The sequence below is a fragment of the Heliangelus exortis genome, chromosome 12 (genome assembly GCF_036169615.1).
Source record: "Heliangelus exortis chromosome 12, bHelExo1.hap1, whole genome shotgun sequence".
NCBI classification, from domain to species: domain Eukaryota; kingdom Metazoa; phylum Chordata; class Aves; order Apodiformes; family Trochilidae; genus Heliangelus; species Heliangelus exortis.
The window spans coordinates 10,203,066-10,219,796 of record NC_092433.1 but is presented as its reverse complement, the minus strand read 5'-3'; the positions used below and the strand labels follow the sequence as shown (position 1 = coordinate 10,219,796).

Sequence of the window (16,731 nt, the reverse complement as noted above, 5' to 3'; positions counted from 1 at the left end):
GGTAAGCTGGGCAACAGCAAAGCTGCCACCCAGCACGTGAAAATCTTCACTAATTACTGGAAGTTAAATATTCTTGTCAGTGTCCCCCACCCCTCCAGCCTCACAGCACTGTGCCCAAGGCCTGACAGTGAACACCCAGCTTGTGGCTCTGGGCTGAAAGCCAGGGTGGGCCCCTTCCTGCATGAGGACAGTGGCTGGTGGCACGAGGAGCAAGGGACAGAAAGGACCTGCTGGCTTGCTTGGGAAAGTTTGCAGAGGATTAGTTGCCAAGGGAAATATTTGGTGAACTTCCACGCTGCTGGAGAAGCAGGGGCTTGTTAAATGGAGCAGCAGCAAGAAGCATCTCAAAGACCTCACTGGGAAATTAGCCCCTTGTTACAGTGGCTTTGGAGCCCAGCAAGAACTTCAGAGCATGCCGTGCCTTCTTATGCAAGAACACTTCTTTATCTGAGCATGGCCTGAATCCCAAAGTACTTATTCATTTTCATCTCCTCCGGGAAGGCAGAGAGAGCAGATCAATGACATCAGTGGGAATATTGCTAGCTTGAATGAAGGGATTTGGCCCATGCTGTCAGAATTAGACTTCAGATCTGTTCACCAAATCAGTGCCTTTGTTTTTGCAGCCCTAATCCCTGGTACATTTTCCTGTTAGGTTGTTTAACAGAATGAGGCTACAGGGTATTTTCACGCTTCATCCTCAAGCCACTCACAAAGCTTTGGAGGGCTTAACCTCCTGGTTACTGCTGAAAATGAAAGGAGGAGCCCAGTGCTGCAGGGAAGTGGTGGGACTTACCATGTACCCAGTGTGAATGAATGATCCTATTATAAAATAGGCCTGTACTAATTAGGGCCATGATCTGGGTGGAAAGTTGAGGACTGACTATACTCAAGGCAGATCTTGTGGGGTAAAGGTGTGCTGACAACTCAGACAGTGAATGAAGTAGAAGGGATGGTTGCCTGAAGTTGTGTTTTTTCTACTGTGGGCTGAGTTATTTACAAGAGTAGCACCAGGCCTGGGTGCAGCCAGAAGGAGGGGGAGTGGTGCTTACCATGGAGTGCCCCAGAATGAAAACAGGCAGCTCAGGGTACTCTTTCTTCATGAGATCAATGTGCTGCAAGCTGTCCCTGATGAAGACGTGGAAATCTGAGACAACCATACGATCACCCTCACTCTGCCCATGACCAACTGTAGAAGGAAAGGAGAGCAGGCATCTAAGTAATTTGAAGCAGTGGTTGCAATCAAGAAAGACTTTAGCAGAAACATCTCTGTTAGACTGTTACTGTCCTAACTTGACCTTCTCCTGCAGTCATCTCTCAAGAGAAAGAGGGCTGCAGAAACACAAAGAAAGTGCACAGAACTATTTTGAAAGTGCCATACTGTCTGTCATCTGGTTAAATTTTTTATTTCTGTGTTTCTACCTGTTCTGAAAACTGCAAGTACTGATCTAATCTCTTGCAGCCTTCAACATCAGGGGGAGGAAGGCAGAAGGCCTGCATCTTGGGAAATCAGTTTTTGTCCCGAGGAGCACAGCTGCTGGGGCAACTGTACTGAGCCAACTGCTGTGGAGGGATTTGGCAAGAAACAGAAAAATTCTGCAGACTGGATATGGTCTCTATAAATGTATTGGAGCCATGGACACAGCCTTTCCCAGTGCCTGGTGCTGACCTCTGCAGGGTCCTGCCTTTCCTCACTGCTACCCTGGAGCACTGGTTGGACTGAAAACCTTCCCTATGAGGAGGTGAAGCCAGGTGACAGTGGTTGCAAGAGCCTGCAGAGGGAAAAGATCACATGGCATCCTCCTCCTAAAGAAGTGTTAATGCAAACTGTACTGCCCCTGGTTGCTGTTAGCTCATCCTGTATCTGGGAATTATCTTGTCTGATCAAAGGGAAAGGAAAGACTAAAATGGGAGACGGTGAGTTGCTATGGGAACAGCAGCATCCCTGGCAGAGGTGGAGCCAGCATCTCCACAAAGACAGTCCCAGGCAATTGGAGCTTGCAAAGGCTTGAAATTAACACTACGTTGGGGATGCAGTTTGCATGTTTACCTGACCTACATATTATCTATCACACATAGAATTCTTCCTTAAAAACAGTCTTCTTGCTTGTTTCTGTTCCATGCCAGTTGCCAAGGAAAACTCTGAAGGGGAAAACACATCCCATCCATATGGGACAGGGTAGAGAGAGCCTCAAACATCTCCCTTCTCCTGTGTGTTTCCCTAGGCCTCTCCAGTGAGCATTTCAGATTAGTTAAAAGCACAAAGGGGCTTGGCAAAGGATGTGAAGTGCCTAATAATTGTTTACATGCTGGATTGAACTCCTTCTTGTGTTCAGCAAAGAAAAACATTACCCAACTGAAAGGTAAAGGTTTTTTCAGTTAGATCACCTGGAAAGAGTCATACTAGAGGAAATCAGTATGTCTAAACTTATTTTTCTTGCAAGCCATCCAAAAACTCACCTTCCAAACTAGCAGAGCTCCTAATAAAATTTGGGTCTAAACACACTCCATCTAAACAAAACTGAACCTCAAACTTGCTCTTCTTTCTGGGTCTCTTGGCAGAGAACACTGCAATTAGTCCTGCTCTCTGCCAAATAAACCCAGAGACCCATGCTGGTCAGTTATAAATGACATACTGCCAGATCTGCTTTCCACACACACACCTCAGTTCCTGCCAAAATATGATATAGCAAGCATCTGCCATGGAGCAGTGACCAGAAACAAACCAAAGAGCCAATTAAAATACAAGTTGCAACAATCCATGGAAGTGAAGCCATGTGAGTGGTTAGTGGATCTAGTAACTTTAAACTGATTTTTATTACAGATGGAAAGGGAGCTTTTCCTGACTTTTGTATGTGTCCAGTCCACTCACTATGTGGACATCAAACGTCCTGTCTGCTTATTATTTAAACTTCAAAATTAGCAGGTTAATATGAGTTGAATAGTCCAGAGAGAGGCACATTTTCTTTTAGCAGAGCTCTGCACTTCCACTTCTTTTTTCTCCTGTGCTGCTTGCACTTGCTTCTAGTATCTCTGCAGTGACCATGTAAGACAGCTGAGCAAGCAGAAACAGCAAACCCAAGTGGCCTGGGCTGTCTATGGGCCATGACTACCTCACTATTTGTGTTTTTGCTCTAAACACCAAGTACTGTATCAGCTACAAACTACTATTTTTTCTCCTTCCTAGTGCCAAGCCCTCCTGACAAAGGCACAGCCCAATGTTGCATGCTCAGGTGTGGACCAAATTCCTCCTCACAGCTTCAGCAGGAACATTTTGCTACAGAAGATGAGGTGACAGGGGAAATGGAGGGTCAAATGTTGACTTCAGCAATGCTGCTGTAAATTTACCCATTTCAGCGGCGTTCCTTAAAGTTTACAGTCATGAGGGACCAGAAAAATATGGGCTAGGTTGTTTTTTCAGCCTTTGCTCCCTATTTATTATGGAAAAGCCATAAAACAGGGAGAGAGGACATGAGAAATCTGCTCAGGGAGCAGTAACTCTCCAGGCAGAATCTGGATCTTGACTTTTCACATATTTTGAAGTTTCCACTTTAGGGGAAAGGGGATGGTTTGGATCCTTCTCTCATTGTAGTGAGGACACCATCACAGGCATCTGTGGTCTGACATGCTCTCTTGAACCAACTGGTGATAGAAACAATCAGGAGGACTGCAGAGCTGGACTCCTGCCTCTGGGTCCATCACACTGTTGCTTTCCCTCACTAGATCCCTAATTCCAAAATTTTGAAGTGGGAGAGGTAGGAGCAGGGAGAGTCAGGAGATGGTCAGTCACTCCATGCTTATCACTCCCTGAGCACCAGTACATTTTGAACTGCAAACACAGGAGTGCTGGGAGCTTGCAGAAGTAGTTAAAGGTGAGAACTGCCACCACCACGAAGTCAATGATGCACCAGCCACAGCCAAGAGCTGCTCCTGTACCACAGAGTCCCCCATCACAAGGACACAATTCTGTCACTGGTGAGGCTCAGTGCTGTAGAGTCTGATTTAATAAGTGGGAGCATGGTTGTGATTCGTGTCAGTGGTGCTGGACACAGCAGCACAGGGTGAGCCCCCCTTACCCTTTTTTTCTCTCACCCACAGCAGGTAATGCTGCTGGAGAGAGATGTGAAATAGTGTGTCCTTCCTGCTGCTAAACTGTTAAGAAAAAAACCAACACCATAACTAAAAGATCTCTCTGCAGGTGCCCACATGAAAGAGCAATGCTGGTTCTCAAGCCCACAGGAGGGAGATGCCAGTGCCAGAAATTTGGATGGCTCTTCCAGTGCAGAAGGTGCAAATATGCCAACCTAATCCCTCTCCCATGATTTTCCTCAGCTTGTGGCAGCTTGCTCAGGTGGAGACCTCACAGTGGTGATCCACAACCTACCCTGTGACCCCACTGCCATGGGAAGGGACCACATTAGTAACTCACTTTAATATCCAAATTCCTTAGACTGGGAGACAGTGACCCTTGTCTGCCCTTGCTTTCCTCTCTGCCCCATAGGAAATTCCTTGGAGTTAAAACTTAAAGTGCAAGATCAAGCAGAGACAGTTCAGGAGTGTTTCAGTTTTGGAAGCCAGTGCAGCACCTAATTAAGTGGTGTGAGGAGGCATTACAGCTGATGCCTGTATTTAGGAGATCTATTGAAACTTTTCTGAGCAAGGACTGCTTTTTTTTTTTGCACTTGTACAGCACCCAGCACTGCAGGGCATCATCACAGACCTTGGTCCAAGGAACTGCAAGATCTAAAAGTAATAATTAACTAATCTCAGGCTCTAAGGCAGCACAGTTTTGCAGAGGAGGAGATGGAAGAAAGCACATAGATGGGGAATGTGGGTGAGACAATTCACAAGACGACACTAATAATGGGTTTACATGGCAAATGTTGTGTGAAGCCTTGATTTTCTGCTTGGGTGTTTTAATGAAAAAAATATTAATGAACTAGTAAACAATTCAAATTGTCATAACAGCTCACTACTGAAAAAACTATACTTGTTTTGTAATGAATCAAGTACATGTCCTTCTCATCAAGTGCGCAAAGCTCATTAATTAAACATACTGGATTTCAAAGCTCCCAATGTTTAATTATTTGTTTAACAAGCAGTACATCTGATCCACCATTCAGACACACAAACAACTAAAACAACAGGAAGAAGCTTCAAAGCAGGACAATCAACATCTGGAAAAGTCAACAGGCTGTGCTTGCATTGTCAGTAACATGTAAAGCAAATGTTCCACTCACAGAACAAATGCTCACAGGAAGCACCTCCGAGTTCATCCTGCAGATTCCTACTCAACAAAGCAGCCTCCTTGTCCTGAGAACAGACTTACAGCACCAAGGGACCCTGCTCTTTTTCCCATCTCCTCTCTTTTTCCACTGCCCAACCGAATCAAGTCTCATTCATGGAGGGCATTCAGTAGTGTCTGCCTTCCACGTGTACATACTCATCATTTTGGTTGCAGGTGGAAAGCAAAGGCAGGACAGAGAGCCCTGAGCTAGGAGAAGCAGGATGAGCTGCCTGAGGATTCGCCGTGCTGCCTGGACTTGGATCAAGTTGCCACCAAGGTCAGATGCTGTGCTGCAGTGTATTTTGTAACTAAACTTTGGAGGGGAGCTTTTCAACACCCATCTGACCACCACCTCTCTCATCCTCTCTGACAGCTCTGGCTTCCACAGGAAAAAAAGCAGTGTTTAGGCTTGAAGGGAGCTGTGGAGTGCTTCAGCAAAGCCCATGATCTCCACCAGGAGCTGGGACTCCGGGGCACAATGCAGGGTAAACCTGCTCTGCTATACTGACAATCCTGACACTGAATATTTGATACAAGCCTATGGTCTAGGGCTTTGTCAGGAGAGCTACTTCCACATCAGATGGAAAGCATTAGGAACTACAAGGAGAATGTTCCATCTCACAACTGCTTCCATTCTTATATTCCTCCAGGATCTGAAATATATGATGATCCTCAGTAATCTTTGAACATTCTTTTCTGGGTAGTCCTCAGCATCCCCTCTTTCACACCACCTGTATAGATACAGTGAGTACTCTGGGTTTTCCATGGCAATAGGCACATTATAAAACCACTAGATAGAGGTCCCAACAGAAATCCCTCTTCACCTTTGTGTTTTATGAAGCATGTAACTAAGAATTTCAGATGGATTCTGTCTCTCTCTTACCAAAATAAGTCTTGTCCTATATACTCAAGTCTGTCAGCTTCCCTCTCCCTTCTCAAGGTTAGGAAAATCATTTTTCTTTCAGCATTTGCTGTATAATTTTTATTCACTTGCCTCACACAAAGAACGCAGCAAACCAAAAGCCTTCTCCTCCCACAACAGAGACACATTTGCAGAGCTGAGATATTTTTAGAATAGTGCACACACAGAGTTATATTGTTTGTTGTCTTGGTTAGGAAAAAGGGAAGAAAGAGGCAGTTCTCTATACTAAAATTATTTGTGCCTTATTTCTGTGGAGCAGAGAGCTAGTCATCTTGCTGAAGCCATTTAAAATCTTTTCTGTGCTCCAGAGATGACAAACAAAACGACCTGGTACATATCAGAGCATGTCTGACAAGGCAAACTGTTTCTGTCCATGTTAAGAGCCAATTCATGTCTAATGGATACAAGCAGGACTCTTCTGGCTTTAGAAGACTTGGCCATTTCTTAGGCTGTTGCTGAATTTGGCTCTGAACTCCAGTTTCTTAAAAGTCTTCCTGGAACATCGTGTTGCTCATGAAAACATACTGAAAAAACCCATCTGATTGTTTGTGTTACAAAAAAATGAGCTCTTCATAGGCTGCATGTAAAAACAGCAGTTGCTGTGGCCAGACTAGAAATGTGTCTCCTGGGACATCACATAATGAAAGGGGGCAAGACACTATGAAAACCTGCACATATCATTGTCACTTCCCCTGATGCCTGGATAGGGGAACTTTGTCATTCCTACCACAAAATGAGGATGCTGCTGCAACATGGCTGGTGGCAGCTAAAGCCCATGAAAGAAGAATATGGACCCTGGGTCCTTCTCCACAAAGTTCATACACAACAGGATCCCATTTTCTTCCTCACTCCTTCTGCAATGCCACCTCTCAAGCCAGCTGTCAGGAATATTAAAGCAAAAGAAAGTTTAAGGGAATGGCCTTCTCTACCAGGCTACTGGGATCAATGATCTGAAACTGCTACACAAAGCAGGTGTAGATGGTTGAGCAGATGTTGAGTTCCCTTGTGAAAAGAGTTTCTTTTGGTGATGGCTAAAGCAATTCCTACCTAACATATTTTCCTATAGGATGAAAATCACAATATAAGATAGCTAATCAGTGAAGCACAACTTATGTTGCCTCTAGGAACTCGTATAACCCATTGCACTGAGATTTTACCCTCTTCTATACAGAGAGGACAATTTGCTAAAGTACCGTTGATATGAGTTTATTTAGCATCAGTGTTGGCCTTCAAAGACTTATTCTGGTATGACACAGAACCAGCATCAGTGCTCAGGCACTGCAAAAAAATGCCAGGGATTTTGCTGGAGTTAATCCAGGGTCTCACTGGTTCATTTGATCTACATGCTGCTGATCTTTGAAGAATCAAGAAGGAACTCTTTTCTGCTGTCCACATACGACTTAAGATACTTCTAATGGTTGCTAGAGTTTCACACCCACTGGAAGAGGAAAGCAGCCAAGGACAATCTCCCTGTCATCTTAACTTAGTTTTAAAATCATATATATATAATTTTCTTCTCTTGTTTTAGTACTATAAAAAGAGAGCAGACTTTATTTTTTCCTGGACAAAAACAAGGCTGAAAGTCCACTTGCATTACCTTTCTGATCCAAGCTGCAGCTTTAGAACAGCTGGGGCTCCCATTCAAGATGTCAGGGTTTTGAATGAAAAAGCCAGTGCTGGAGTGGAACTGCACACTCCCCTTCCCTGCCCATTTATTCCAAAGCATGGCTGGCATGTGGGTTGGCTCTCCAACACGCACATGCTATTAAGTCCTAAATGACAGCTTGTTTAACTAGAAAACATTTCCATTTTTTCCTTAACAAAGGCCATTCATTTCTTGCTCTTCTATTTGCTTAAAGACGGTTTCATTTGCCCTGCCTGAGAGTTTGCACAGCCCTCCTGATTGTTCCCCTCCAAGTAGCACTGGGAGTTAATGACCCTCCTCTTGATCTCTGAGTGGGGAGCCTTGCCCAGCACACTGCAGCAGCACCAAGTGAGCTACGTTGCAAATTCCATACATGTGCCTTGAATATTCTTATGCTTGAGAAAACAATCGAACCAATTCATCTCAGGGAAGGCAGTTCTAGTTCTTCCCTGCCAGCAGTAGGTCAGGCATCAAGAAGGAGAGAAGATGAAAGCTGGGTCATGTAGCAACTCCTTCCATGCTGTTGAAGAATGTCTTGAGGGACAGGCACAACTGCCTTTCAAACTATCTTCAAAAGGTTCCCCTCCCTGCAGACCACACATTGGGAACCCACATCAATAACAAAAAAAAAAAAAAGAAAAAAAAGGAGAAAAAAAAAAAAAAAAAAAGGAAAAGAGCCATTTTTCACCCAATTTATTTACATGTTAAAATAAATACCAGTTCCCATATAGAGCAAGGGCTCCTGTTTAGTCTGTGAGATTCTTGGCACTGGAGTACAGCATTTCTCTATTTCAAAGCAATCTTGGCATGGATTTTTTTTTTTGTTACATAATCTTTTCATCAACCATCAAATAAATAATAATAATATTTCTAAAAAGTAGGAATCATGTTTTTAAACACTGGCAAGGTGTGTTACCAATTAATCTGCCAAAAGGTCATTAGCAAGCCAGAGCTCCCCGACTCCTGCATTCGGGGTCAGCTCTCCCCATGGGCTGCACTTCCAGTTCTCAGTCAGGCTGTCAGAAGGGAGCTTTCCCACGGAGTTAAAGAGATTTTTTGCTTTTTGCTTCTCTCCTTTGCATTGCCACATGGCAGTGCCACCCTCATTAGACTGGATTTGTCCCTGTTCCTGACAAGGCATGAAGGAAATACCGCTCTTCCAGAGCTGACAGCTTTTTATACCCACTTTTCACAAACTCAATGGGTGAGCAGCAGGTGGACTATTTGAAATAAGGGTAGGCTTCTTTTTTTGTTTGTTATTTTAACAGGGTACATTGCATGGAGCTACAGCTCCCTCAAACCCAACCAGACCTGACTGGGAGCAAAACCATTAGAAAAAACCTTCTGATCAAGCAGTTCTGGCAGGGAGCATTCCTGGGTGGGACAACCCTGCCCCGTGTGCCAGAGTGGAGTCCCCTGGCTGCCAGCTGGCTCATGGCTGGGTGGTATTTAACTGGTGCATGGGGAAAGTCACGGGGAAAGTAGCAGGGCAGAAAATAGCTCTACTAAATTTGTCTTGCAGCAAAAGCTGTTGTCCTTTCTTGGTAGAGATTGATTTCAGCGTTATTGTTCCAGCTGCTTTTTAGCACCTGATACCCTTTTCTCTGTAACTCTCTTCCCCACAACTCTGAAATCCTTGCTACATATATATTTACCAAACAAGTCAGGATGAAACAGGCAGGTTACTGCTTTCTGTGCTGTATTACTCATTTCAAACCATGGCTGGGTGACAGTAGACAATGAATACTAGCTGGCAGTATTACTTCAGTAAACAATGTACAGGTACAAGTGCAGAGCTGTTGATGTTTATGTACTATGTTTTTTTTTCAGCTCTGCAACCTACTTTGCAATCAGTCAGTGTGGGTGTATTTGCAGCTCAGAGAAAGCATTCTTGAAAATCCAGGCAGGATGGGTGCAAGGTTCATGGAAAGGCAAGGGATTGTAGTGAAAATAAGAGGTCACATCAGGCAGCTTCAGTTCAAAAAAGCCCCGCAGGTTTCCTTCCTTTCCCCCAGCCCTCTTCCAAACTGCTCATGAACTTGGCACCTCTACAGATCAGGCTGCCTGCTCCTTAGCATTAGACAAACTGCCAGGGTCTCCCAGCACTCTTTGCCTCTGCTAAATTCAGAACCAGAAAATAAGTGCAGTGTGGAGAACGTCAATTTTAAAGGATTAGGGTTGGGAGCATTAGTCTTTGTACCATCTACAATTCAGCACTTTATTTTAAAGCTAAAAAAGGATTCTCAAATTGGAGAGTACTGCCAAGCCCTGAATAACTCCCAGCATTAGAGATGCTGTGGGTATAACAGCTTTCCCCAAGAACTGAATCTGCAGACAGTATCTTCAGGGAACTTAACCCCCGAGTGCCACAGGACAGGCTCCATGTGCTGTAGGAGATCTCACCTTGTGGTTAAAACAGGTTATTCTGACTCATGGGGCAATACTGGTGGAAGGTGGAATAAACCACAGGCTTAGCTGGCACAAAATAACTTCTGCGTTGTTTGTGTGAAGTGCTCAAGTTTCCAGGTGCAATCTTGAATACCAGTTCAGCCAAAGGCTACCAAACCAGCCAGCTGGAGTGGAAGTGTCTGACATAGGATTGTTTATTTTCTATCCACAACCCCATTTCTTAGCAGTTCTGACCACAAAAATTCTTAGCATTTGGACATACGAAAAGGCTATGCAGTTGCAATTTAAGGTTTCATATTTTTCTGCTTTTTTAAAATTATTTTTTTAAGCTTCCTTATTTTTCTTATTTTCTGAGGTCAAGTGCTTTACCTGCGATCCACAACAAACCTGTGGCAAGGCTGAGTAGGGGTTTCCAAACACCTCCTTTCATGGTCTGCTACCACAATACATGAGCCACATCCTGATCTGAATCATACAGGATCAATCATATGCTCAGTGGGAAGGACCACCTGTGAGAGATACCCACAGCTACTAAAACTGCTGCTCTATGGAAACATTGCAGACCACAGCCCAGCCCTAAAGCTATGTGAAATCCTGGGAAGCCTTCAGAGTAATGAGCAAAGGAGCTTTAATATTTGGCCACAGATGGTGTAGGCAAAGAGAGAAGTTTCTGAGAGTCAGAAGAGCAAGAACAGCCCACTCAGCCAGAGCAGTGTTGTGAGAAACCAAACCTAGTTAAAACTGATCTTTGACTATTTATGAAAAAGACTGAGGGATGCTATTTTCAGGAACAAAAGCCCAGATAACCCAGGGAGTGTCTTCCTGTCTGTGCTGCTAAGAAGAGTATGTTTTAATAAACAAATCAATGTCCTGGTTCACATTCAAAATGAATGTGCAACAGGAGGAGCATGATTATCTGAAAACACCAGACACTGAAGCCTCTTATGTTTCTTTGCAACTCTCAGATTGATTACAGAGGGAAGAATCTGAGTATGTAAATCAAAAAAGATTAATTTTCCAATTGTTCATTGTCTATTTTGCTTCTGGGTCTTCTTGGTGCAATATTCAATGTCTTGTTTGCAGTTGCTGCTGAAGAATTTTTTTTATTATTATTATTATTTTTTTAAAAAAGTCTCTGCATTCTTTGTAATAAGAAAGATGCCCTAGTTTTAGGACTTGTGAGATAGTCCCTAGAAAGCATTCCTGGTCTGGAACAAATAGAGCTACTCCCAGGAAGGGTTAGTTAGTTATGGAGGAAATCCACCTATTTGAAGGAAGCATATCAGCACTAGAACAACATACCACACTTCATGAATGAGCACATAAACAACTAAAAGAAAAATATGAGAACTACAAAGTAAAAAAAGCAGTGTACTGGCTGCTTCTGCATCCTTATTTTGGCAAGCGTGACTCTGGCCCCAGCCCTCACCTTACCTAAGAGCATGAGCCATGAGAAGATGGTGGAGCTGCAGGGGCTGATGCAAGAAACCTGATGTTGGCTTACACCCTGTAGCAACTCGTGGCCTTTCACACTGCTCTGACACACACAGTGCAGCAGCTTTGCCTGGGGCGGGCCCAGGGAATATGTTAAGAGCAACGTTTTGGTGAAAAACAGAATCAGACTGCCACAGTTTTGATCTAAACACACAAATACATGCAGCTTAAGTGAGCCTTCCCATGACTTCAGACCTCATGCAATGTTTTGCTTGCTTTAGTAATTTCATGATATAGCTGTTCAGTTCAGCAAAAGCAATTTTATTCAGTAGTTTTCAATGTAGGTAGGGCACAAATTGCAATAAGCAGGAAGATGAAATGGCAGTTTTAGGCCATTTGTTGACTGGTCATACATTTTAGTTCTCTTTGTAAAGCTGCCTGTCCTTTGTCTGTGTTGGGTGCAAAATAAGAGCTCCCTGTGACTACCACACTCCTTAGTAAGGCTCTTCCTCCAGGTTAGTGCCCACCTAGAGACTAACCTGAGGTGGACTGTTCTCCTTTTGACTCCTATTTGAGCTTACCTATTTCAAAATGTACAGAAAGAAACCAAACAGTCTTTGAATTCAACAGGAGTTTTACACATACACTGTATTTCCTTCTGTATTTTTCAGATGGTGTTCAGTACGTTGGAACAGTCATTTGTGACTCAATAAAATGACAAGCTCCACATCTGCATGAAGATACATTTATAGGTGAGGAATCATCAGTAATTAGCTTCTCCAAATTAGACACACCTGACAAATAAACAATAGGAAAGCAGTCACATTAATGAAATGTGGTTGCTATGGAAAAGTTTCACCTGTAAAGGTGAAAATAAACACACTCCCTTTTCCTTATTGTGCAAATATATGAAAAAGCATCTCCCTGAAGATGAAGCTGCTCCTAATTGTAGATACCATTAGTCTGCTTTTAAAGAGGGCAATTTTTTCACTCACTTCAAAGCCTTTTGTGCTTTAATTTTGGAAGCAACATCACAAATACTAGCAACTACGATGCTCTTTAGTTCATAAAGAATAATTGAGGCTGAAAGGGACATCTGGAGATAATCTAGTTCAAGCCCCTACTCAAAGCATTTCCCACTGAGTGATGATGTCCAGGGTCTTGGTGAGGTTTAAGTATCTCCAAGACTAGAGATTTCCCCACCTCTCTGGGTCCTGCTCCAGTATTTGACTGTCCTCATGGTGAAAACATTTTTCCTTACACACGATTGGTATTTCTCATTCTTTGACTTGTGTCAGTTCCCTCCCATCCCATCACTGTGTACCTCCAAAAGTCTGGCTCAGCTGTCTCCACACCCTCCCTCTGGGGACTTGTAGACTGTAATAAGATCCCCTCTTAATCTTCTCTTCTAAGGCTAAATAAACCCAGTTTTATCAGCCTCCCCTTGTACATCTTGTTCTCCAGTACCCTAACTGTTTTGCCAGCCCTCCTCTGGCCTTGCTCCAGTATGGCAATGTTTTCCTCTTACTGGGGACCAAATTGGACTCAGAACTTCATTCGTGGTCTCAAAAATGCTGAATGGAAGAGAATAATCACTTCCCTTGAGTTGCCAGCTATAATCTTTCCAACACAGCTCAGTATGTGGTGGCCTTCTTTGCGACAAGGTCACACTCTTGACCCATGTTCAACTTGTCTGCAAGGATCCCCACATTCTTTTCAGCAAGGCTGCTTTCTATTCATCCAGTGCCCAACCTTTAAAGGAAATGACTCCTAGGACAAAGTTTGAAGCAAGTTTGGTGTCTGCCCAGTAGCCCCAGATAACAGACATAGCCAGCAACACGAAATCATCTGTTCTCTCAGCCTTAGTTCTTTAATGAGCATCTGGTCCTTGTCCTTCCACTCTCAACCATCTTGCATGCAGATGGACGCCTACAACTAGTAGAGCTGGTTATGGGAGAGCAAGTAAGCTGTTGAAAACATAACATGGGGTTGCCAACCCTGCTTCACTAATAGGAAATGCAGTTACCAATTACATGTCTGAACCTGCTCTTGGACATGATGACAGGGTTACCTGAGCAGCTGTTAAAGCAGAATTTGACCCCTGATGTAGGGGATTTATATATGTAAAGAATATATATCACATCACTGAATACAGGTGACAATTGCACAGGTCTTTGAGACAACAGAAGCAAAATGACAGGTTGTAAAATGAAATTAGCTTAGTTCAGCCAAGGGTATTTCCTCTTCAGTTTTATCTTATTCTCCATTGCGAAATCATTCGTTGAACAAAGGGTGGGTTTTTTCCTGATTATTAGGACTACTCATTCAAAATTCCTAGCATTTAGTCCCAACTTTATTGGCATTCCACTCAAATTTAGTGCCCACTCCCCTTCATCATGGAGGGTATCTCTCATCTGAGAGGCAGAGTTACGGAAGGGAAGCCAGAAGGACTCTGCAGTTGTGGGAAGAAGGAAGCCTTTTAAGTTTTCCAAATGAATGACATGTCTTTCCTCTGTCATGTTGGTCTGCCAACAGTTAACAATGACAGGTTGAGGAATATGGTCTGGAGAATGGCCAGTGCCAACAGCTCTATGCTCAAAGCCACTGTGACCAAAAGGGAGCACTCTGTGTCCCCTCTCACTGTGCCCGTTGTTACAGCCTCACGCCTCCTTGTGTGAAGGCCAACAGCGAGGCTTTGTTCAAGAGGCAGCTGCTGAGATGAACTATCTCATGGAATGACCCACTGACATTTCTCCCTCTGCTTAGGAGTAATCAGCAAATAATTAGGAGAACCAGGGTGGACTTCACAGCCCATTTCTTTACGAGTAAAAAGCCAGCCCCTCAGATCTCAGGGTGTCCAGGATTCCTTCAGAAAGCAGCTTTGCAGCAAAGCCAGGAGAGCTCTCTCTGCAGCACCTTCTCATCACCTGATGGAATAAGGAAAGAGAACAGCTTGTGCTAGAAGGTGGATGGAGGAAGGGCATCCCAGCTCCACTTCAGTTGGAGCTCAAGGCAAACATCTGCTGCATGAAGCAGAAGCTCAGCTCAGCCAGGACCTGATCCAAGGATCCTGTTTGACTGGATACTCTGTTGTTGTTTATTCAATCATCTATTGTTATAGGGTGGATTACAGCAGTGCCTGAGAGGTTGGAAGGAGCAGAGTGAGTAAGGGAATTGAGGAAACTCTAACTGAGAAAACCAAACCATAAGCATTCTTTGCACTCTACTGCAGTCCAACATGATCATCTAGTGGTGTCCCCACACAGGGGCAGTGATGAAGGCTCATCTGCTTTGCCTTCCTCCTTATCCAAACTATGCTGCATCCAGCTCTGGGTTGTGGGACAGAACTTAACTGCTTGTCTCATATCACTGATTACACCACATTGACCTAACTAACTAACTAAATAGGTCAGATAAATAAATAGATTGCTTTGAGAAGCTCAGGTTTGGTTTGGCATATTGCACACATCAAATGACATCATGTGTCAGGTGCTCTTGCTTCTATGTGTCTGAGCTAAATGTGTATCCAGTTCTCACAATTTCTGACTCCCTTGTCCAAAAATTAGGTGCAGAACTATGTTTTCCCCACTTTTACATTGGCATGGTTCCAGCATTACTCTTGGGAAGTCCATGAAACGAAGTCCTGAGTGCAGTGGAGGGCACACATCCCTGAGTATCTCCTGCTCCTTTCCTAACTCAGACGTTTTAAGCAAAACACTCCCTATAACTTATGTGTATACTGCCAGATCCATCAGCTGTGTGCAGCCTCTGTCTCTTTATTTTCAGTCTGCTGTGGTCTAGCTGCTTCCTGGCTAGACAGCATTGTTTCATCTGTCTTCACAAGAGACACAGAATAAAAGCAGCACTTGCATTTCTAAATCCCAGCTTGTGGCTTCCTCTAGGGCATGAGACATGGTAGGTATTTGCTTTCATGATTCACCTAGTGTTTGCTTGCTGTTGTGTGGCTGCTCTCCTCAAACACAAACCCTGTCCTGAAAGATGCCAAGCTGTGCAGGCAGAGATTTGGGACTCTGTCATCCCAGTGTGAAAGAAGGACGAGTGCTGAAGTGATAGAACCACTGCTGAGATGACTCCGACAGAGAGAGACTGTGCTGCAGAAGTCTGTAATGAGCTGCTCCGATGTAACAGGAACAGGGTGCACATCCCCATTTAATAAAACCCATCTCGAAGTACTTACAACTACCTCTTGGCCACAGGATACTCCCCTTGGGCTACACTGTATCCTGATACAATTACAGGCACATTTGTGTTGTTGGAGGTGTATCCAGTCTCCTCCTTCCTGCAGGAGCTGTGGCCCCTCTGGAAGGTACTATTTATTTCACCACCACCACCAGAGCCCAACCTGGCCGAAAATCCACTCCCCAGTATAACGCATGTTCAAGAGCCTGTCCAATGCACAGGGAAAGTTGCATCTTAGCAGTATGAATCATTTTACATATAATTTCAAAGAGACTCAAACTAAATGACCTGTTTTCCTTAGCAAGCCATCACTGCTGCTTTGAGTTCCTGTGCTACAAGACCAGGCGTCACTCCAGAAGAGCTGGAGGAGAGAAGCAACTGGTTTAACTGTGGCTGGAGCTCATTGCTGGCTGGCAGGCTGGTCTCTCACTTCATCCCAAGTTAATCTTTGCTTTTTGGTCTTCAAGTTCCTAATTCCCTGTCTGTGTTGCAAGGAGCACATGTTGGAGCCCCACTTTACATGAGAACCCCCCCAAACTGAAACCACGTTAGAAAAGTGTAGCAGAAGGAAGTCTACTCATTACCTACTCCTTCTATAGGACTTTGCTGCAGGTTCTTACAGTTTTTTCACTGCCTAAGGAATTACATGGTGTACTGAACTCTCACCCTGTAATTACACACTGTGGTTTCACCTCCTCCAGCACATGCTAAGCACTCTTCACCACTGCCCTGGGAGGCAGATAAGCCTGACTGCTGCCTTCCCTCAACATCTGGAGAAGGGAGAGTTAGGGAGAGTTATGCTGGCATGGAACCATACATTTGACTCCGAATACGGAG

The 16,731-nt window shown here is 44.1% G+C and overlaps 1 protein-coding gene across 4 annotated transcripts in view; it reads right to left on the bottom strand.

The window, feature by feature from the left end:
• MGLL (monoglyceride lipase) overlaps positions 1-16,731 on the bottom strand; it is a 99,741-nt gene that overhangs the window by 16,334 nt on the left and 66,676 nt on the right. For all 4 annotated transcript variants that reach the window (XM_071755974.1, XM_071755975.1, XM_071755977.1 and 1 more), the window contains one exon: positions 1,050-1,186. In XM_071755974.1, the coding sequence (XP_071612075.1) occupies positions 1,050-1,186 (137 nt within the window). The remainder of the gene's footprint in view (positions 1-1,049; positions 1,187-16,731) is intronic.